The 23,576-nt window shown below is 44.2% G+C and overlaps 1 protein-coding gene across 3 annotated transcripts in view; it reads left to right on the top strand.

The window, feature by feature from the left end:
- Window positions 1–654: 654 nt before the first annotated feature.
- Window positions 655–23,576, top strand: part of MNT (MAX network transcriptional repressor) — a 50,794-nt gene continuing 27,872 nt past the window's right edge. Inside the window, exons 1-4 of one of the 3 annotated variants that reach the window (XM_067309948.1) lie at window positions 655–797; window positions 17,915–18,500; window positions 21,558–21,599; window positions 22,280–22,391. In XM_067309948.1, the coding sequence (XP_067166049.1) occupies window positions 725–797; window positions 17,915–18,500; window positions 21,558–21,599; window positions 22,280–22,391 (813 nt within the window). In that variant the 5' untranslated portion in view covers window positions 655–724. Of the gene's footprint in view, window positions 798–16,512; window positions 16,555–17,914; window positions 18,501–21,557; window positions 21,600–22,279; window positions 22,392–23,576 lie in introns of those variants that run through there. The other 2 variants (XM_013960157.2, XM_067309949.1) reach the window with 2 other exon arrangements.

Here is a 23,576-nt window from a genome sequence, read left to right as displayed (position 1 = left end):
GAGCGCGGCCGGGCGCGGGGTGAGGGCGGGCGCGGCGCGGGCGCGCTGCCCCTTTAAGGAGGGCGCCGGCGGAGCGGGGTGCCCATGTGGAGGTGCTCCATGCCTTGTTGTCCTCCGCGCGGATTGGCCCGCGGCGCGATGACATATTTTAATAGGATGCAAACGCACTGCGGGGGGAGGATCGCCCGGAAAACCCGGCAGCGGGAACGCGCCGCCCGCCCGGCCGGGCCGCCCGGCTTCCCCGCCTCCGCCCCGGCGCGGAGCCCCGCAGCCCCGGCGCGGCGCCGCACCGCACCGGCGCAGCCGCGCGCTCCTGGGAGGGGCGGGCGCCCCCTCCCCGCGCGGACGGGGCTCCCGCTGCCCCCGAGCAGCCCCACGGCCGCCGCGGCAATGCGGGCGCCGCCCCCGAGGCTCCCGGGCGGCCCCGCCGCCGGCAGCCAGCTGCCCCCGCGGCGGCGGGCGGCGGGAGGCGCCTGCCCACGGCCCGGCGCGGCCGTCCCGTCCCGTCCGGCGGCCCGCGCTCCGCGCCGCGTCTTGGCGCCGCCCGCCGCGTAGTAGCGGGGCCGCGCCAGCGCTCGCCTGTTGTGTTTCTGTTACTCCCCGCCATCTTGTCGCGAGCGCTGCTGCCGTCGGGGCGAGCCGCGGGGCGGCGCGGCGCGTGCGGCCGGGCCCGCGCGACGGAGGAGGCGCCGTGAGGCGGCGGCGGCGGCCGGCGACCCGCGCCATGAGCATCGAGACGCTGCTGGAGGCGGCGCGGTTCCTGGAGTGGCAGGCGCAGCAGCAACAGACCGCACGTGGTAAGGGGCCGCCCGCCGCGCCCCGCCGCCTGTCAGCGCCGCCGCCGCCCAGCCGCCGGACCGGGGGGCGCGGGGCGGCGGGGCCGGCGCGGCCGCGCCCGCGGGACGCGCCGCCGCCTCCGCGGGGGGGGGGGGCGCGGGCGGGCGGCGCTCCGCCGGGGGGGCGCGCGGAGCCGCGGGGCGCCTCCGTTACGCGCTGCCGGCGCCCGCGGCGGGGGGCGGCGGGGCCCGCGCGGGCCTCCCGGGCCTGAGGGGGCGGTGGCGGCGGCGGCGGCGGCGGGGGGGGAGCCCGGCCCGGCCCGCCCCCGCGCGGCGGAGCGCCTCCGAGCGGCCGGCGGCGCCCGCGCCACGCGCGACTCTTGCGCGGGCGGCGGCGCGGGGTCCCCCGCGCCCCCCGGGGCCGCCCCCTCCCCGCCCGGGGCGCGCCGCCGCCGAGCGCTGCGTGTCCGCGCGCCGCGCCGCGGGCGGGGCGGGGGCGGGGCTCGGCCGCGCGTGACGCGCCAGGCGCCGCCCTCCACCACGTGCGCGCGGCCCCGCCCTCGCCGCGCCGCGCCGCGCGGGGGGCGGGGGGCCCGCGCGGCCCCTGGCGCGAGCGCCGTGAGGCGGCGGCCGTTGCGCCGCGCGCCGCCGAGCCCCGCGGAACCGCCCTGCCGGGCCCCGCGCCGGGCCCCTCCGCGCTGCGCAGAGCCGCAGTCCCGCGCGGGGCAGCGCGGCCGGCACTGCCCGCTCCGCTCCGCCCCGCTCCGCTCCGTTCCCACCGCGCGGCCGGCGGAGCGGGGGCCGGCCGGCGCCGAGCCTGCCTTGCCCCTGCCTTGCCCCTGCCTTGCCCCTGCCTTGCCCCTGCCTTGCCCCTGCCTTGCCCCTGCCTTGGGCCATCCGCGTGTTCTTTGTTGGTCTTCCTCTAGGTGCCGTTCGCCCCCCTGCAACGGCGAGCGCAGCCTCCCCGACAGGAAAAATCAAATTTCTGTGTGAGAGGGGGTTTTTGTTTGTGTGGGAGCATTAGCACAGCGGTCGTGCTGTCAGCTAATTACTTTTGAAGGAAGATTCCTGAAAAACTGCTGTAGAATTTTTTTTTTTTGTTTTAATTCCTGTGGTGCAAATGGCGATGGAGCTCTAATGCAGCATTAGCTCAGTGACACGAGTGTGTACCTGCTGCAAAAGCGAGGAGGAAAGCTCTCTTTGTGTGTCATTGCTGTGGGATGTAACTGGAAATCTATTGTTTCAATGATGAGTCATGCAGGAGATAGTAGATGTTATGAAGCAAGACAGCCTGGAGACATGCAGGGGCAAAAGACTTCCTGAATAAGAATCAAAAATGGGAATTTATGGGCTGCTATAGCCCTCTTTTCCTAAGCTGGTGTTAACATCATGGCTGAGGCTGGGAGTTTTACCAGTATCCCAGAACAGCACTGCTTTAAGGTGAAGGAAGATGCTGCCTGTGTCTGTTTTACACGTGTGATGGTTTTATAGTCTTCCTAGTCAGATGTGCTCACTGGCTAACATTATTATTCTCAGCTCTGTGGTTCATGGATGGTGAATGTGCTCTGGATATGGAAAAGGTTAACTATTTGAGACATGGTGTTAAACAGTGTTGGTTATTACACTTTCTACCACTGGAAAAGATAGTAATTATTACCCAGCCACCCCACACTAAGAGACTGTTTTGTAAACTGATGCAACAAGTGAGGATCTAGAATACGTGGGAAGAAGTGCTGACTGCAAGGCAAAGAGTGGCAAAAGTGATCAAACAGTGCACCATTTGATCGTCTTCGAAGGCAGAAATTGTTTTTAAGTGGGTCTTGGGCAAGGCAATGCAGCAAAAAATGATCAGGGAGGGCAAAATGATCCAGGAGAGCTTTCTGTGTATAAGGAGAAGCATGCAAGAATGCGTAGAGATGCTGTCTTCATACTGGAATCCGCCCCAGGTAGGAACTGCCTCAAGTGTTTGTATGGCACCTGGTGCAGCACTTCCTCAGTTAGAAGCAGATGCTTTGTCTTCTGTTGTACTAAACATAATTATCACTTCTGCTGTAACAGAACATATTAGGAGTAAAATTATTGATAGATGAGAAGTGTTAGTGCAGATGGAGACTAGTTCAGGGAAGTCATTAGCACCAGGAAGATGACTAGCATGAGAGGGAGGAGGCAATCATTTGAACTTTGGGTAACAGGAAAATGTTAGGGGAGAATATAGGCAAAGATAGAGCTGGGAAACAGTATTTGACCAACAATAAAGCATTCAGGATTGGCTTCCTTTCTTCTCTTTCTTCTTCCTCTTCTCCTCCCTTCAGATGCATGCTCTAATTTAAACAAGAATAATTCAAAGAAGCCTCACAGCCTGCATTACACCCACAGTTATACTGGGTGATTCTAAGGATCTGGTCTGGCCTTAAAAGCATGGCCTTAAAAGCAGTTTGAGAACAGCATTAAAAAATCCAAAATAAAGCTCATTCAAGGCTATCAATGTCTAAAAATGACAGAGTTACTACAGAAGACTTGGCCTTGCAAGGGAGAACAACCCATGAATCTGCTGGGACGTTGCTGCTGTCCAGTGTAAATGTGATGATGAGCACGTTCTGGGATGATTCCTTATACATCCCTCCAGCAAAGAGGACTGGGTAGGGCACAGCGCTCTCAGACGCGTTCTGTTCTTTATTTCTGCAGAGTTGCCGCAGCTACAGCGTGGAACTGCCCACCTGGCAAAGGTAGCAGCACACGGGGCCTGTGCTGGCTGCCACGGGAACTCTGACAGACTGTCATTTGTACATTCAGTTCTTCGTGTAACGAAGCCAGAGCCTAGTTGATGTCTAGGCCCTCCTACCGACTAGCTGGCAAAATATAATAAATACTTAGTCCATTCCCTTTTTCAAACCTGAGAGCAGAGGAGAAAAGTCTTCCATTCAGCCAGGCATTCATCGTCCTCCTTTTATGAGGAAGAAGATTGAAAGATGGGAAAAAAAGCAAGGTTTGGGATAAAGGAGAGCAGAATGATTTTGAGAGGGAAGAAGATGATTAAGGCTGGCCCTCTTCTTGGGGATTATTGGAAATGTGGAATGCTTTAGTACTTGCACATGAAAACCTGCTGTGTGAGAAATAGCCACTGGTGTAGAGTCATGCACAGTTCTCATGTGAAACCATGCAGGGGTGCAGATCAGAGTATTTCGTTATCCTACTTAGATGTACAATATCCATCTGACCATCTTATCTCAATAAATCTACTGATGAAAACATAGCTTAGGAACCTGTGTGAACTCAGATTGGCATCTGGCTTTGCCAGTGCTGTCAGTGTAGTGTGAATTTGGGCAAAAGACTTACCTGCTAGCTATTCATGAGATAGATCAGTAATTTCCTGTCTGCCAAGGATACTGGGAGATTTCATTCATTAGCGTTTGTAAAGCAGTCAGATTCCAGAAAGCAACAGAAAATAGATCAGTGCTAAAGCCAAAGAATCCTTCTGTGGCCCAAAGATACAGAAATACCTGAAAGAGGCCGTTAGAGAGAGATGCCTGTTTTTTGCTCAACGCTATTGTAATTTGCTTTCTCACACAGACAGAAGTGATGCCTTCACGATTCTTCATGAGGGGAATAGGCACTTGGTAACCCTATTGGATGAAAGTTTGTGTTCGTTTTCAAAATGCCATTGCTTTCAGCCAGCCAAGAAATCCACAGCGGTGAATCTTTCTGAGGTCTTTGTCGCAGGTTTTGCAGGAATAGTTCAGGAAGGCCATGGCCAGTTTGAGTTCTCTCCAACTTGTTCTGCGTACCTGGATAGCTTAGTGGCTGCTTCCCAGCTGGACAGACATGGTAAAGGACTGTCTTTGTGTGTGATTCATGACTGAAAAAGAGAGCTCTTTGAAAGCAGGAGAAGAAGGAACCACTGAAGGAAACAACAGTTAATTCATCTTCACTTTCTGCTTGGACTTCCAGGGAGGTCAGGCCAGCTGCTTTCATCTTTGTCTGTTTTGTTTTTCTTTTCCTGGTTGACAGTTACTGGGTGCAACTTGAATGTTCTCAAGCTTTGGGGAGTAATGCAGGGTAAAATTATTGGGAGAGCATCATGTACTAAACTGTAATTAATTCACATTTTTCAGGAAGTGAATTGATGTCTGCAAAGCTATGAAATAGGTCCCTACCTTAACACCTGTCCTTTTCTTCTACAGTCTGAGTTGCGCTATCAAACTGGAGATCCCTGAAGCACCCAGAAAAGGCTGGTGGTGCAGGAGGTTTGATAGATCCGTGTAGATAGACAGCAAAGGTGATATGGCATCCGTATACTATCCGGTGCAGTGCATATAACATTTCCTCAGTTTTACAACTAAGACAGCGCTCGGCTTTTAGAATCGTGGCTTGTATTCATCATCATGCTGATTTCTGCGATCACACACATGGCTTCCAAATGTTTTCAGACCTTACACAAGTATCTCAGAATGCCTCATTTCCCTAGTAGTAGCTGATGCTTTTGCCCTTGTCTGTTTTGTTTTCCATCAGAACACGCATGTGGCTTTTTCTGCTCTTTCAGCCTTTTTGATGAGTGGAAAATTAAACTGTGTAGGCTTTGCTTTTCTTCATTTATAGCTAGAGTAGTTTCATTCTGTTCCCTGAGCTCTCTGAGGGATATCTATCGTTTTGGCGAGTTGTTTGCAACGCTATTTGGACTTGCCCATATGGATAGGATGACACCCTGTCACAGTCCACATTAATACACTGCAGTAAAACCCAAGCAGCTTTTAACTTGGTACCTGCCTTGTTGTAACCCTGCAACACAACACAGTCAGTTTCTGTGTCCCTAAGTAGGTAATCAGGCCTTATGTACAGTACAGTTCAAACTATGTTTACAAGATGTTTACCAAAAGTCTGTTGAATATTATGTATTATATAAATATTTCAAAGAACATGGTTTCAAATCACAGAAAAAGACAGGGTTTAAGTACATCATTAAGTATAACAACTTGATAGAGTATAACAACATGATACAGTCTTGACTGGGACCTCAGGGGTGAAAAAGACTTTAGTGCCATCAGGATCTTCGAGTTGTGCATGTTTTCTTGTTTGTTTGTTTTAAAGATGATTTCAGACTTTGCTAAAGCATTTGCTGGAATTTGAAGGATACAGTACAAGTGGTTAGTTGTTATTTTTCAAGTAAACTGGAAGCCCATGAAATGTAAGTAATAAATTACATTAGCAGGATCTGTATGTTTCTTAATTACACTGTTGCACAGATATATCTGATGATTTTTGCTTTTATAGAATCCTTACTTTTGGTGACACTTCTATAACATAAAAATATCTGCTACTATACTGATTTAAGAATAACAAGTTACAGGGCTTTTTTCCTTGTGTGCTGACTGCAAATCCCAGTTTGATATTATAAGTATACCTGGTTTTGTTGCGTGCTTTGTGCTAGGATTGACTGACTCAAAAATATTTTCTTACAAACGCATATGATCGGTATATGTAGATTTGCAGAGAGATGTAAAGAAAATGAAACTTCTAAATCATTTGGCTGGTCATCCACTGTTCCATTTAATAGAATGGGTCTGCTGAGCATATATATGATGAAAAATGTTATGTAAATGCTGATACTAGTAATATGTTATTTGGATCCCATTAATTTATGGAAAAAATAACTTGAGGTGAGGGGAATGATTGATGTTATGCATGTATTGTTATAGTGTTAATGCCACTGGAATGCAAACAATAATAGACATACCCTGGAAGTACACCATGTAGGCCACATGCTTCAGTGTTTCTGTTTGAGTGTTTTGGGAGTCAGAATTTTGAAGCACTCTTTTGTCTATTTCACATCTGTGCTTTCACACTTTGTAAAGTTGCTGCTGATAACCTTTTTTTTTTCCTGTAAACAAGTGGCTCACATGCACGTAAATGTGAATGTACATACATGCACAAACACACAAACTGAGGTTCTTTTTCTACCTGTTATTTGCAAACTCCAGAAACATTTGATGTGAATTAGAGGGTGGCTGATTTCTTTGAATTTAGGTTAATCTGAGTCTTTTATAGTCTAAGAAGACAAATTTATTATAATTGTAAGTAACTAATATTTGTTTTGTTAGAATTTTTTCTATAGATGTTCATCTACAACTCAGCTGGTGTTCTCTGCTTTGCTTCATGCTGCGCAATTATGTTTGTAAGCCTTTCATTTTTTCGAATATTGCCAGCAAGCGGTGACCTAGTAGTAAGCATAGTTCTTCTGATCTTTTCCCATCTCATCTAACTGCCATTTTGGCACATATCTTAATTGCATGGGATTGATAAGATGCGTGGTGATCAGAAAGATTTCCTTTGCCTGTACCACCCAGCTTTAATATTCTGGTTAGATGATGTGCATTAGAGATGTTGAAACATGTATGTGGATTTCTTTTTCTCTTTTCTGCTTGTTATTTCTTTTTCCAATAAATTAGTATATAATTGTTCATATGCCTAGTATTTGCAGTATTTGGTATTTCAAAAGGTAGGTGGTTATTATCTTCTGTAATTGATGGATGGGAAAAATGATGCTCACAGAGGTTAAAAAGCTAGTCTTAGGGTTTTCCCCTTTAGCCTCCCCTGAAAATCTTAGCTGTAAGTCCAGATTCACGTAGCAAATTCCTGGCAGACTTTGGGACAGAACCTAGGAATTCTGATTCTCTGCCTCTTATCTTGGACTAGTGATTAGACCCTGCTGTTTGGGTGTATCTGTGCAGATGGGTGAAGACAAGCAGCAGCTCATGTCTAGCATATGTGTTTCACCAACAGCTTAGTGCTGCGCTCAGTGTGGTGTGTACCTCTAGTATCCCAACAGGTCTTATAAATACAATGTTGAGACATCTCTAAAAACTGCAGGGCTTTTACACGAGAGCTGGCTTATATCTGGCTAGCTCAGGATACACACAGCCCTTGAGTGTACCTGCGTACAGCTGTCTGTGCGGCCATGGCCTTAGTCATTGTTGGTCTGCTGCAGACGGCAAATTCACCTGAATTTCTTTCAAGAGAAGTTAAAGCACCTCCCAACAAGTAGTGCAGTGTTTATCTTTTTTCGAGGGCTTCCACATACACCAGAGCTACATTGCAGCCCCAGGGGAAGCCAATGTCACAGTGAATGCATGGCAGGTGGAAATAACTCCCTTAGACATAACTGCAGGCTGACTTTTTGGAACCTAACATGGGCCTGCTGAAACCACAGAATAAATTGACAGCAGCTTTGTTTCAGGAAAATAATTGCCTCACATAATCCTAACCTAGCCTATTACTCAGCTGCTAGACTAAGTAGCTGTTTTGTTCACGTCGCCCCCCCCCCCCCCTTATGATTAATGCTAACCTGGTATAGGTAATCAGCCTGGGCGATGGGAGTATAAGGGAGCCACAAACTGGCTGCAGTGGAGGACTCTTTCTAAATCTGATGTTGTCTGTATAATTCATTTCTTCTGATAAGCTAAAGTAACTATTTTATCTCGCTGTCTTGTGAAGCAGCATTGTCTAATTAACTGCAAGGCTGGAAGTAGGGAGTCTTTGCTTTCCTTAACTCTGCTGTTTTCTTTTTCTGTAGTCTTGGGCATGTCAGTTGGATTTCATGTATAAAATCCTGAGCCTCCTGAAATTACTGGCAAAACTATATAAACGTGAAAATATTTTTTTAATTGAACAGAGCTCTGATCCTCAGTGATATCTTGTGGCCGTGAAGCCCATAGTGTAATCGTACTCAATTTGTGGAGAGATTTCCATGTGATGTGTTGCTTTTCGGGTATTTCAGATAGCCTTTTGATTTTGGGGTTATGAAATTAGGAATCCCCAATTTGTGCACCTCTGACTAAACTCTTGTTTGTGTCTCTTCTTAATCTGAGCAGTCCCAGTGCTTCAGCCTCTCTTCTAGTAAAGTGTAAAATTCCTTGTGTCCATCATGCGTTTCTGAAGGTACCCTGCTTGTCTCTCCCTGCTGCTTACATCTCTTTTCTCACCTAGAGCTGAAGGGTTCAAGACCAAATATGTCTTAAGGGCAGGACATGCAGATTTTGGTCCATATAACATCAGTGCAATATTGTCTGTATTGTTTTCTGGCCAGTGTGTATCTTGACTGTTGGGCACTACAGGCAGCTGGGTGAGGTTGTGTTTTAGATCCCATATTATTTATAGCCTCTTTTTCTAACATCTAGAGCTATGCAGTTCCTCAGAAGCTCTCTTCAGAGCAACTGGCGAGAGTTCTCATAGGAGATACAGAGAAGGTAGTCTTTTTTCTTACTGTTGTACCACTAGTCCATAGATTATGAATCTCACATTAGGAAACCCTTGCTGGAAGAATCCTATATTGGTGGTGGGGGGGACGGGGGACGGGACTTTTTTTTATCAGGTGATTCAGTTGAATGGCCTGTTTTGCCCCAGGACTGCCCAAGCTTATTAAAACTGTTTTATGCTAATGAGTGTTAATGAGACTAGAGATTTGGTCCATTTTGGAAAGTATTTTAGTGAATGATAGGTACTACGTGTAAATATTCTCCTCAAACCAGGATCTGTTAATGCTACAGCTGATGGTAGTTATAAATATAAATATTCAAAACCAGACTTCTTCTAAAGGTAAGCAGGTTGTTCAGCAGAAATAACTGTTACTGCGCATTCTCCACAACTGTAGGTGAATTGCATCTAGTTTCAGTTTTAGTGGCATTTTGTTGCAGTTATTTGCATGTTGGGAGTGCACTGATGATAGTGAAAATCTTTTCAGGTGACCCCCCCTGCTCCAGAAGGACGATTCTGTAAATTAGAAATTAAGTTTGGGAAGAGCTTGCACCAAGATTTACACCGATGTTTGTGTGAATTCAGGGATGACATGGATAGTCATTAACCTCATAGGACTTGCAGCCTTTTGGATGATCAGGGAAAGCTTCTGACTCCTGTGCATGTGTATGGTGCTTTGATGGCAGATACTCTTACATTTTTATCTTTTTTTCTTTTTCAAATATGAAGATAAAATTTTCAAGAGTTATCTGCATATTCCCGGTAATTTTGGTGACAAGTAACCAGTGCCAGCCTCCTTTGGAAACAACCCCTGTTACAACCTTGTGATTAATAAACAATAGTGGCCTATCATTTTTGTTACAGGAATCTAGGAATGTTACATTAACTAATGTCAAACAAATATGCCTGACTAACAAGCTGGTAGTTAAGCTATGGATCCGGTTTTGCTATGACCCAGTATATGACATGAAATAAGTCATTTAACCTGTCCTTGTCTTAGTTTCTAGCATCTGTAAAGTACTAACAGTATTTTGTCTGCCTTAAAGAAGTTTGGCAGACTATTTGCATCTTAAGTGTTTGAGATCTACTTTTGAGCAGGTGGATAAAGTGAGGTTTTGGATTTGCTTCTTGGCTGTTGTGGGTACGTCAAGTGTCTGGACTTTTGTTTTAACAGAGTACATTGTTTATGATTTGTTAATGTCAGCTTGGATTTACCATTATTTTTTGACTAGTATGTTTAAAGCACATCATACTTCCAGTGTGTTTCTACAGACTTCACAGTCTATCATGCTGTCCCCAGAGACAGAAAGGAAGGTGACAAATTTCTCGTGTGCGTTGGAGAACATGGGCTTGGATCCTACTTGTCTTCAAAGCCACTTTTTGCTATGAACTGTGACATAGAAGCTGTTCAACTAGAAAATAACTGCTTATCAGAATAAATTAATTTTTCTCAGTATTCCTTAAAAATGGTGGTGCCCAATAGAGAAACACTGGAATAGCATCTTATGTAGAAACAGCTCTGTTGATTATCTGCCCAGGTAAAGCTCATCGGATGATAGAGCAGAATCAGTAGTAAATCTTGTGCTGTTTTGTGTTCATTCTGCCTTTCAGAACCAACATTTTTCTACACTTTTACAATAACATTTAGTCTTTCTTTAATAATACAATATTCATGGCCCCATCTATGTTAGTAGGAAGGGAATGGGGCATCTTAGTAGCAGACTGAAATTTGAACACAGTACCTAGATCAGCAGCGAGCGGGGAAAATCTTGTTAAAGATTTGTCTGGTGTTTTACAAGAAGCATTTTCCTGCGGCCTCATCAATGAAGGCCTGTTGCAACCTCAGACACAGGTGACCATCTGAAGCATTCCTTCCAAGAGAATCATGCTGATTTTAGGATTTTACTCCCACTCAAGGAAGGCGTTTTGTTTGTTTGGGGAGGGAGAAGGAGACGTCCTCCTGCAGTGCAGTAATACTTACCTCCTCTCCCCTTGTAGTTTCCTCTCTACAGCACTCTACTCTCATTTTAGGAGTTCCACGTTATTGATAGAGAAGCAGAGATGCAAAGGGATGGACTGGTTGTACCAAAGTTACATCATCAGGTTGAATTAGCAGAATGCAGTCTCTAGATTACTAGTTGAATGCAGTATTCATCAATTCTAGGTAGATGCTCACTAGTGTGACACCTGTAAGTTCAGAAACAGATGTTGAACTGTGAGCTAGGGGGAGGGGTGAGAAAATGAAATGCTGTTGAACAAAGTGGTTTTAGCAAAATGGGAGAGAAGTTGTGCTTATGTTCTGCTGTTGTTAACCAAAATTTAGGAGGGCTTAGATAAAGAGGTTGCAATTCTGTCCCAGGACTCCAGCTTGTTACTAGGCACTTGCAAATGCCAGTGGCTGTTTCCTGGCATATCCTCTTTCCTATGTCAGCAATATTTCTTATGACTCAGTGTTAGCCTCGATTCAGATTTGGCATTACTGGTCTTTGGTATTGCTGACTGTATTCTTATCTTCTGTTTCCTAATTCTCCTCCTCTCCAGAGTCTGGATTTGCAAAAGCAGAGAACAATCTTCAGGCTTCAGGTAGCATTTTCTCTTTAGTGTGGCTGGCCTCCTGGTCTTCAAGTGCAGCCTAGACCAACTTCAGTGTTGTGGGAATGAGGAAATAGGAACACTTTTTATGTGATAATAAGTAATCAAGGGCATTGCGTTGCCCCACATAAGGATGGCGTGAGAGTGGGAAGGGAAACGAGTTTTTTTTTTCTTTTCCTCCATTCCTTTTTCAGAGACTCTTCCTTCCCATTTCTGACAGGGAAACTCCTGTCAGAACGGTCTAATTGGAACATGTACTTATTTGAGGACTCACTTAGTTCTTACACAGACATGCCCAGACCTTTACGAGCAGAATTCGTCCCTGCAGCATTGTCCCCCATCCCTCTGGCTACTCCTTCAGTCCACATGGCACGCCAGGAGAGGTGATGTCTGCTGTAATACAAGAGGCTTATGTTTGCTCTGAACTAAAACACCAAATGATAAAAATATGCCAGTGCAGCTACTGTATGAAAGCTGAGCTGAGATCCATTCTTAATACTTCTCAACAGGATTTATTTTGTCTATTCCTCCTTGCTTCTACTGACGACTTAACTGTATGGAAGGGAATGGGGAGGGTCTCAAACAGCTTTACCTATTACTCACTTTTCTGAGGAGCTTGAGAGGTGAATTTATTCATAAATAGAAGTGCAGAGCATCTGCTATTAGTAATAGAGATTCTGAAAGGCACAAAGGGCACTTAGGCTTCTCTACTTTTAATAGAGATAATCCACACTGTTATTGGTATGAATTGTTTCATCTTCTTGGTGACTCCCTGTTGAGATAAAGGAGAATGCTAAACATCTGGAGACTATTTTTTCTTCCTTTTACGCCCCTTCCCTGGCATAAATCAGGAGTGACTCCTTTGAGTGACACTGCTGTAGAACCAGTATAAGTGAAATCCAGTGTACCTTTTTCTTGGTATGTAGTGGTTCATAGTGTGCATTATAAGCTGCCAGAAGCATTAAATGGTTCAGAGTTCATTATTCTTATGCCACAGATCTACAAATGCTTAACTGTTTATAGAGTTAAATAATGTTATTTCTCTGTAATTAGAAGGGAACTTTAAGTATGCGTAGAGGTAAGATGCTTGATTTTGCAAAGGCACATGGTGTTGATAAATTCAAAATACTTTTACAAAGTCCCTTATACAAAATAGGAGCATTAAAAACAGCATTAAAATTATTAAAGGGCTGCTCATGTAATGTTCCTATAGAATGAGTGAGAATGGAAGCCCACTGACTTATTCTGACCGTTGCTGTTCTAGACTAGTGGTCCCAAGAGGCATATGCAATTCTGCCTGCACAACTGCTCTGTTTTACTGACAGCACTCATAATTACAGCTTGGTGAAGTTTCCAGGGCAGTCAGAAGGGAGGAGTTAAATTTAAACCCAGCAGATTATTAGATAACAAAGTTTACAGTCCCTGGCCCTGTGTATTCCTGAACCATTAGGGCCCTAAAATAGCACCAATCCACTGGTCCAGAGAATGTTGATCCTGTTTCTGCGACAACCCTGTTTCTTCTCGTGGCAAGATAGGCTGTTTCTGTTGCTGCTGGTATTACTGTCATCCTCCTTTATTATGTACAGCCTCGGTGCTTTGGCAATGAAGTTAAAATCCTCAGCTCTCAATCTGAATCTTTTCACAGATCATGGGTAGTGTGGGCAAGGTAAGATTCCTCGTTCCAGTGTGCCTCAGTTGTGATTCAGACCACCTGAGGATTCATAGGATTGTTTAGCTTCCTTGATTCATTCAGTCCTCAGGCCCTTTGATGAGAATATCAAGAATAAATGGAAATTATATAAAATTTTGGTGTGCAACTGCCAGCTCAGCTGTCCCTCTGAGCCCAAGATCACTCTTCTGAAAATGCCCCAAGCATCACATGCCTTTTGCATATTGGACTCGTGGAAGATCATATATTGATTGCATTGTTAATGAAAGAATATGAGTGATATGTATGTCTGAACATATGACAGTCTAATTACTATTCATTTTTTTTTATCTGCATCTGTGAAGGGAAGTGTGTCCTTAGTTTGTTTGCAAGCTCTAAGTGTAAAATGAGAAGAAGGCAGGGAGGTCTCCATAGCTTGATGGAACCACTGGAAGTTTTTGTATCCCAGAGGTATATATACGTTATTAAGAGATTGTTTAGGGACTGCTTAATCTATTCAGTGGAGGGATGGGTTGACAGTTTGGTTCCTTTCTGCCTATAAATAAGTCAGACACAGAGGACAGTGGCTTACTGATGTTAGATTTTGGCTAAAAAATCCTTGAAATGAACTCTTTAGCTCAAGGGAGCCCAAGATTTGTGACACCAAAGGCCTTTTTGGCAGCTTGTCAGCAGCCTGAGGGCTGCACCTGCTTTGCAGAGACATTTGCATAAATATTTTTGATCAGTAATGCATGCTTGTAACCTTACTTTCCTGTTCTCTCAGCTTCCCTGATGATTGAAAATTACTTGCTGTAGGAATTTCAGTGATAATCCTGATCAGTACATTGGAAAGCATTGCCTTCAGTTTGGGGTCCCCGTGCACACACCTGCTGCAGGCCTCATTTTTAGACCCTATACCCTGCTTGTCCTGACACTACTACTAGAAGCCAGTGAAGAAGTGAATTCATTGTTCCAGTTTGCAGATCACAGCATGGACAAATTTGAATGTCCTGATCAGACCTAGAGTAGTGCCAGGAGTTTCCATCAATTGACTTTACCTCTTCTTTGCTGCTGCCTTCCTACTCTTTTGCCCAGCACTGTACTTTTTTTAACATCTAATTGGAAGATCTTCTGCAGTCCTTCATCCAGTACGTCCAGGAAGTGCTACCATCAGTGTAAGGGACACTCCTTCTGTCTCCTGGAGTTCAGCTACCCATACAGCAAAGAAAACACAATTAGTCAGCAGGTCACTGGGATCAGATTTCCTCATGGGTCCCGTGCCAGGGCCATCCTGTTGGCTCTGGCCTCAAACCAAGCAGCAAAGTGGAGCAAAAGAATTGCAGACAAAGGGCTTTTATTTATTAGTTATTAATGTTGTTCAATTTAACCAGATCAGTCTGAAATCATTGGTAGCTAAGATTTATTTTGCATCAGGGGATTCCTGCTGGGGTTTCCTCCCTCTCTTCCCTCCCTGTTACTCATTCCTTTAAAGTAATGTTGATGATTACATTTTCTCAAAATAGTTCAGGGTAAAGAAAGGTTAAATTCAAACTCTGAATTTCTATTCAAACAACATCACATTTTGGAGTCAGCTGGATCGTGGGTTCACTTACCCTCCTACATACTGCTTTAAGAAGTTGAATTAAAACTTTGGATTTGATTGTCACAGGACCTTGGGAAAAGTCCAGCTTGGATGTGAAGTTTGTGCAAATCGCTGAGTTTCTCATGCTGCCTTCCCAAATGCTGCAGGGCCAGAGATTGCAGCCCTGGTTTTAGAGCTTGATCCGAATGTTGCTTTCTGCTCTGTCAGGTGCTGAACAGTTATTTAGCCTGTCAATTGAGTGCTTGAACCCATTTCTGGTCTCATAGACTGTGTGTTTGGGTTGATATTGCACCTGAGAATTGAACTAGGATTTTTAGGGTCTGTAGGGAGCAAGTGTAATTGAAAGCTTCCCTCCTTCCTGCTGGCAGACCCTGTAACCAACTGCCCTCTGCTGAAACTTGCTCTGCGTGTATCCCACAATGCCTGCTACGTTGCTCTTTATTCTGGGTTCTCTGTGGTCTCCTTCATCCACAGTGTTCTCAGCCATTCTGCTGCGAGTCTGGGATGACTCCAGACGGATTTATTCCAGGCTAACAGGGCAGAGTTGGGCCGAAATGCATTTCTGTGGGTTGGAGGAAATATGATGGATGTTGTAGAAATTGAGGGCTGAAGGGAATTTCAAGAAATCGTCTGGTCTGTGTGTGTCGGACAGTGACTCTATGTGGGTCAAATGTAACAAAGGTGTTTCAGAATCTGGAAGAAAAGTTTTCTTCCTTTTATTGCTCTCTGTTGGTTCTGCACTACACACCTTAACATTGAAAACTTTGTGTTGAGAAAATACCAATGCAGTGGGGGGACCCATCTGGAATAGTATATATGTAAGGATTGGCTAGCTTCATATGTTGTGAGAATGTTTTACTGGTGGTAAAGAGGGAGGAGGCTTTTCCCTTTGTTCTGTTTAATACAGTTTCTTGATTAAGATAATCGGGGGTTGAGCATCTCTCATTCTTTCAACACTATGCAGGGGAAAGCCCCAGGTAAACACAAGTCCATGTAGCTTTTGCTTGTTGGCTAAGTATAATTCTTCTATGGACAGTGCTGATAAGTGCATTATGAAGAGGAGCTCTGGAGAGGTACCCAGGACTGTGGCAGGTGCAGAAGGGTTGAACTGCTTTTAAAGAGCTGGTATACAGTTTAGAGTGTAGTATGGGGTGGAGGAGGACTGAAAAAACACTTGGATTTGTGGTTTCCTAAAACTCAGATTTTGTTCTTTATTGCAATCTCCAATAGCAGCATCAGTCCAGTGGGGTTCCTTTGGATTTACATCCGTGCCATGTTACTTCATTGTTATGGCGTCTAAATGGAGATCACAGTTAAGATTGGGGTGTTGTTCTGCCAAGCTATACAGAGAGGAAGTCTAGCTAGGCCTAAAGAGAAATTAGACCAAGTAGAGAAGAGGGGTGGAGCAGAGAACTGTCCTAGGTTATAAATTGGTGAGACTGCCAAGAATAGATCTTCTGAGTCCTAGTCTTGAGCCCTACCCTGGATTATTTTTCTTTTTCTGATGCAGACATTGGTGCTCCTTTCTGAAGGAGAAGATGCCAAACTTGATTAAATAGATATAGCCATTGTTTAAAATCTCCACTCTTCTGATACTAACAATGTAATTGATTTTCAGCTTCATTGTGGTTTTGTTGAAACTCTTGGGAAGCTGTTAAGCTAACAGCATCCATACAGCTTCATGGACAGTAAGTTTGTTTTGGAGATATTTGATTAAGGCTGTGAGATGTTTAGATGCCAGGGCCATTGGCACCATAGAACTTGTATAAATAAACTTCATTTGTGCCACTTTCACGCAATTAAAGCCAGAGACCTGGAACATATTTAATGAGGTTTATTTTGCTAGTCAGGACACACAGATTTCATCTACTTTGTTTAGTGTTCTAAAAACATACAGGAATGTATGCACATCAGCATTTGTTGTGGATTGATTTCTTCTTTCTTCATTAGAGTGTAGCAATTCCTTTTTATAAGGACAGAAGCAGGGAGAGATTTGGAAGGGTTTTTCTAGAGATGAAAAGCTTTTTGGGGGTATTGCAGTCCATCACTAAGGGCTTTCTTAGTTTCCCGCGAGGGCAAGCGGGGACTGAACAAGCACTTCCATTGACTTCAGTTTCCTTTTTCTTCATCTTCCTCCTTATATTTTAAGTTTATGGACTGTTGGGAAGAAGCTCTGGGTGAGGATAAGAAAGGAGGGCAATAAAATAAATTGATTTCAGTCTTATTAATACCAGGACTAAATTTCTGTTCAGGTTCCAAAATTCAAAGGGGGATGGATCTGAGCTTTTGCTTTGGGCCTGTCTTTAATTCAGCATGTAAGATGATAGTTGCAAGGCCAAATAGTATTTCCTGTTCCACCCACTATAAATTATTGCATAACTAGCTACCCTTCTTGTGAAAGCGGTTTAACTGACCTCCCAAGAAACAGGTATAAGCTACTGATTGGGTCATAGTGCAGCTCTGTGGAAGGTCCATTAATCTTGTTTGCCTCAGGAATTCTTTTCTTGGCAGAAGGGCAGGGCCTTGCAGTTTGCGGGTTTGGACCTTGGGAGTGAAAACTGTCTAGAACAAACCATCCCTCTCCTCAACACAGTGCTCAGATAGGAAGAAAAGATGGTTGATCTTGTGATGTGTTCCTTTTCATTTGCTGCTGTGATCCGGTGGTTGCTAGACATGTCAGGATTACAGAATCTCTGCAAAGCTTTTAAACAGCAGAGGACCAAGCAGTTGCTTCAACTAGTTGGTCTCAAGGACTGAAGCTGAGGGCAGCACATATTTTATATTTAAATAGTCTGTGCTTAAATAAAAGGGAAATGAATGGAAGAATCAGCTTGACAGAAACATGGGACTAATCTCAAGGGACACAGCTGATTCTGCCACAGACTCACTGCATGCCCTGGGCCATGTCAGTTTATTCCCCAAGGCCTCAATATTCCTCTCAGCAGAACTGGGCGTAGTTATGCTTACCAGTTTTGTAGAGAGGCCTGTGGATGGCAAACATCATATAAGTACTGTTAATCACTGTTCGTATTCTTGTTTCTCTTTCAGAAGAAAATGAAAAACATGAAAAGCTCCGCCTAGAAAGAGAACAGGAGCAGAAGAAGGCCAGTGTACAAAGGGTTAACAATGCCATTCACGTGGAAGAGCCAAGGAATGAAATGCTGGCAGTGCCCATCTCCCCCCCTGCACCAGCCCCTCCACCTCCTCCGCCTCCACCCCTAGCAGCTCCCATATCTGTCATTCCCATTCCTGTTGTTACCAGCCCCCCTCAACAAGCAGCACAGACCACCTTGTCCCCTCCACTTGTACAACGCCACCAGCCTCTTGTAAGCACTCCCAGTGTCACTAAGGAAGCGTCTTCAGTTGCACCTGTCATACAAAGACCATCTGGCCCCCTTCTTCCAGATGTGAAAGCTGCTACACCCCCATCAGGTAGCCCAAAGCAGCTCCAGCATTATGCAGCTCCAGTCCTGGCCATCTCTCAGCACCACGTTGTTCAGCAGCCAATACAGCCCCAGCCTCAATCGCATCAACCCCTGCAGCAGCATCCAGGACCACCCCCGCAGCTCAGTGCTCTAAAGCTGGCTCCAGCAGAAGATGCCAAACCAAATGAGCAGAAGAAGAGACCTGGAGGGTGAGTACACATTGTGTTTTGGAGATAAGGACTTTTGGAGGGTTCTGAGAGGACAGACAAAAGCAATCTCTGAATTCTGTAGCAAACCTGAGCATCTCTTCCATTCGTAAAGAGTTGTCAGATCAGAAATAAGATCCGTGGATATTTGGATGTCTGTTTTTTTGAAAGCATGTCTTTTTAGCTTGGTGTCCACCTCCCCCCCCCACCTGACTGGAGTATACAAGGATTTTTTCCAAGCCAGAACTGCATTAGGAAGCAAGTCCCAGCACTGCCTGTCTGATGTCGTATGGCATCTGATATTATGTTCAGGCAAAAGATGTCTGCTCAAAGTGGTCAGGGAAATCATGCAGGAACCTTATTGAAAGTTGGGCCGTGGTAATATTCTAGAAGGTTTTGTTTCCCAGGACAGAGAGCATCTTAGTTACTATCTTAATTTCTTAGTGTTGTAAGTGCTAAATTTAATCCTGAGGTGAGCAAAACAGTCTTCCTACTTGTTCAAGAATCCTGGAGCTGGAAGGGATTTAAGGTTGTTTAAACTTTCCCCACCCTCACATATGACTTGTGACCCCGATGTTGGTCCTGGTGAGTGTTTGTCTCACATGTTCTTCATGACTTTGGCTGGTGCAGACTCCCATGTTCTCCTTAGGCAATTGGTTCCAGATCACAGCCTCCTAATATGTAGCCTGGTATTACTTCTTGTCCTGTTTCTCATGGATGGGGAGAACAAATCATTTCCTTCCTGTTTGCAGGATAAACAACCTGGATTCAGTCTTTTCCTCCTAGATCATGTTATCTAGACCTCTGACTATTCTCCTTACAGCCTACAGTTGATAGATGTCTCTCTTTGTCCTAATCCAGCTGAGGCCTCTCCAGGGCTGAGTGGAAAGTTGCTTTGTGTGTCTTGCCTGTTCAGTGCAACACAGCAAATATACTCCTGATTTGGGGGTGTGGGGGATCTGGTCAGGCATTCAAAGAAGATGCTGCTTGGCAAAATAGCAATGGGTATCCTTCCTCTGGCTGTGCAGTGTAGCACGAGCAATTCTCAGTCTGTCTCAGGGCTGCTGTCTTGAAATAGCAGAGCTTGAGGTCCTTTAGTCTCTGGTCTACCCACTCTAAACAAGTGCCAACAAAAGAATCGTACAAAAGGCAGTTCTCTCTGGTGTAGTCACCTGCTCACTGCAGCTGGATCAGAATCAGGAGAAATGTTTTGGCCACGTCAAAATCTGACATTGCTTTTTGCTCGCTCCCAGATGGAGTTGAGTATTTTGAACACATAAGAAGTTCAAAACTTAGCAGTTCACTTTCTTTTTTTGGGTTCTCTGGTCTTTACTGCATTTGCTCTGAGCATTGCTATAATACAGTTTTTAAAAGAGCATGAATGAGATGTGAATTCTGTCTGTCTATGGAGAAACAGTGCCTGGCAGTGCTGAGCAGTGACCTGTTTCCTTTGGTCCTGATCTGTTCCCTGTGGATGGCCTCCATAAAAAGCATAACAGTTTCAACATCATCTCTTGGGAGCAAGAAGAGATGTAAAATATAGAGGACAAAAAAAGGGTCCATAGTGTCTTTTGGGATGTAGCAATCCCAAAATGCTTAGAAAGAAGCAGGATAAATAAGAATTTGTAAAGATAATGGCCTTTATGAAATGCCAGTATAATTCCTCTTAGAAAGATTGCGATGTTTATGGCCTGTCTATAAAACAGTCAGCTGCAGAAACGATAAGCATATTTGTGCTTAAATCAACAGAGCCTGTCACGGAAGTTGTTGTGTGGGTTCGGACTGGTGTACAGAGGGTTTCTGATGGCACAGGTATTCCAGTGAAAGACATGGAGAGTTTGGCTCTCTGAGCAGCAGCTGTCCTGGCAGAAGGCAGTACGATAGCTGCAGTTACACTAGCAAACTGCGCTGTACCATTAAAACATGCTTTGTTCATGTGGCGGGAGGGTGGGCTGTTTTCCCAGTGTAAAGTGCAATACTATTGCTGTGTCAGTGCGCAAAGTTAGAGCATTATACTGTGAAGTATTTCTAGAGCTCCTAAACACCAGAAAAAGGCCTGTTTGCTGCTGAACAAGTTGTAAAGGTTTCTTGTGATGCATTTGGATCAGATACCCCAAGATGCATCCTCTTTCTCTCTCCAGAGTTACTCCTTCAGGTGTAAGCATAGAAAAGATGATTTATTCATTTTGTAAATGTTTCATGGGAAGAGGCTGTCAAATATTTATTTTTAAACATCTGAATATTTATTAAATATTAACCTGCCTCCTGAAATGCTCACCTTACTGTCAGCGTATTTTCAATCAAAGGTAAATAATCACTTTGCATAGTGTATGGAAGATACTTAAAATCTCCATGTGTCTGCTAATGTGCTTTCTCACCACAGTAGCTGAACACCTGAGATAACATAGATTTGTTTTGCTTTTCCTGAAAGAAGGCTTCCTCTGATTTGGGGGAGGGGAACAGAACCAAACAAAACAGGAGTTGACCCTAGTTCGTTCTTGAGCAGTGACTAGAAAATTCCTTTATTACTTTACTTCATATTTATGTTCAGCCGTGTTATTTTAGGCACAGTGGAAAAACTAAAGAGGTTTGAAGTATGCCTGCCGAGTCCCATATGCTTTAACTTGTAATTGTATAAATCTTACCCCACTGGAGTGTAGGCATAGATCAGAAATGGGTCAGAATCTGGGCTATATAGTGTTGTATAAATATATACAATTCATACTTTGTATCTTTTCTTCTCTTTGATAATAGCCATGTCTGTGTGTATAGACATGTTATACTGTTACCTGTTTGTATTTTGTGTGCAGTATATGCATAATCCACTATATATATGCTTATCCCATCTAAACTGCATGTAAAGTGTAGATTTTATCTTTATATAGTATAGCTAGAAATATATATGCAAATAATATTAAAACAGTGATATCTGAACATCTCTGTTGCTCTTTAATATTTACCTCTATATCCTAGACACAGACACGCTGCTGAAAGCGCAGGTTGAATGGCAATAGTTTTAAACCTGACACTGAGTTTATCTTTGTTCTGTTTGGGTTACAGGGTTGGGACCAGGGAAGTACATAATAAATTGGAGAAGAACAGGTGCGTAGAAAGCCAGGGTTTTTTCTTATTGTAATTCCCCTTCCTTTTTTGCCTTTAGTCTGTAAATATTTGTTTGTTTTTTTTACAAATGACTTGAACAAAATTCTTAGTGACTTTTAATGAATCTTGCAATACTGCTTTGCTTTCTTATAGCTCACTTCTGCATCTCTTGCTTCCCAGTATGTTTTACTTAGCTGCATAATTGCATTACAATAACACTGCAAAGCCCTGATCCTGCAAAGTAAATCACCATGTGCATAATGGTGTAATTTCTTGTTTGAGTTAAAGTAATATGTTAGCCAAGATCAGGGGCCAGGGTACAGTGTGAATGCAAAATAAAGACTAGTTCCTGATCCAAACTCTTACAGTGTAAATAGCTGTATCAGAAACATGGTGAAAGTGAAAACAACAGCACAGAGAGATGAGATATTTTATTTAAGATTGCACAACATTTCCTAGCAAAGCCAGGACTAGAATTCAGGTCTTACAAGCCACACACCCCTATTCCATTTACTGGATTGAGATGGCTCAATTTTAAGCATGTGGGTAGTCTCAGTGGCTGCTGTGCACATGTGTAAGTGCTTTGCTGGATTAAGGCCCAAATTAAGATTTCACTCTCCATTAAACTGACTTCCGGTTTATGCTCACATAAGTTGACAGACTACCTGTGTTTTCTTTAGACGTGCTCATTTGAAAGAATGCTTTGAGACATTAAAACGCAACATCCCCAACGTAGACGACAAGAAGACCTCAAACCTCAGCGTTCTAAGGAGTGCCTTGCGATACATCCAGGTATGTATGGCGTTCGGGTGACTGCTTGTTACTGTTGGCCATCATTTTTACACATTTTATCTATCAAAACCCAGAGAACAGTATTAACTTTGCTTAAACCAAGTTAATTATCCACTTCCTGTAGTGCAAAGGAAAAAGGGAAAGGAGAAACTCCTGTTTTCCCCCTTCCTATACAAGTGTAGTCATTTATAAACTCCAGATTTGCAGAGCATTTTATACCTAGGAATACTTTCTTCAGGCAATCTCCTTATACTAAAAATTCCTAGTTAACCATAAGTCAGCCATACTAACAGTAGTGATGGGCTTTAGGTGGCTTTCACCTTGATGAAGTAGGTAATTCAAATGTTCATAGAAAGGGACATCCAGTGTGCATAAAGTTATACTCCTTCTTTCTGGACTAAAATGAATTTTAATCCATATGTTTTGGGATTTTTTTGTCTTTGCTAATCAAAACAGACTTCTGTGACAGTTTTGAATGTCTCAAATTTTTGATGAGACAGAGGTCAGCACAGGTTATGCACTTGGAGGCAGGGAAAGACAGGAATTTTGGGATGCATCTTGAAGCTCCAAATGGATTGGGTACCAAGAATGAATCCGAGAGAAAGTGAGGATAAAATTCAGTTGAGATGTTTGCAGGCTGAGTGAAATAAGTCTCAGTATTTGCTTATTGCTTGTTTTTATTTATCTCATATTTGGCACTGTCAGCAGTTTTGTCAGCTGACTTTATGCATTGATTTGTTCTTATCCAGCACATTTTCCATATTTAATATTTGTAAAATTGGTTAATGTTTGCACAAAATAAGTTCTTGGAGATGTCCTCTGTGGTTGTGAAATCAATAGCCTGTAATGCAGTTAAAATTAATTTAATCAAGAAAAAAGAAAAGGGAAGGTTGCTAAAGTTGCAGCTTTCTCTTGCAAGTGAAAAGGGCCAAAGACCTCATACATTTTGGCTGGAGTAAAGCATGCTGAGGACTGTTCACAAATGGGCTTTTCCACAATAAAGTGACTTCTTCTTTCCTCTCTGTCTTCCCATCTTTCTCAGTATCTCTCCAACATCATTTTATTCCTATGTTCAGAGGTACTGAACATTCACTACTCTCACTGACTTTACTTTGGAGATTCAGTAATTACTCATAACCTTTCAGAATAAGACCGGCTTAGCCCTTGTCAGTAGCCTTAACCAGT

The sequence above is a fragment of the Apteryx mantelli genome, chromosome 22 (genome assembly GCF_036417845.1).
Source record: "Apteryx mantelli isolate bAptMan1 chromosome 22, bAptMan1.hap1, whole genome shotgun sequence".
NCBI lineage: Eukaryota > Metazoa > Chordata > Aves > Apterygiformes > Apterygidae > Apteryx > Apteryx mantelli.
Note: the sequence above shows the minus strand (reverse complement) of the source record. Positions and strands in the feature narration are given on the sequence as shown.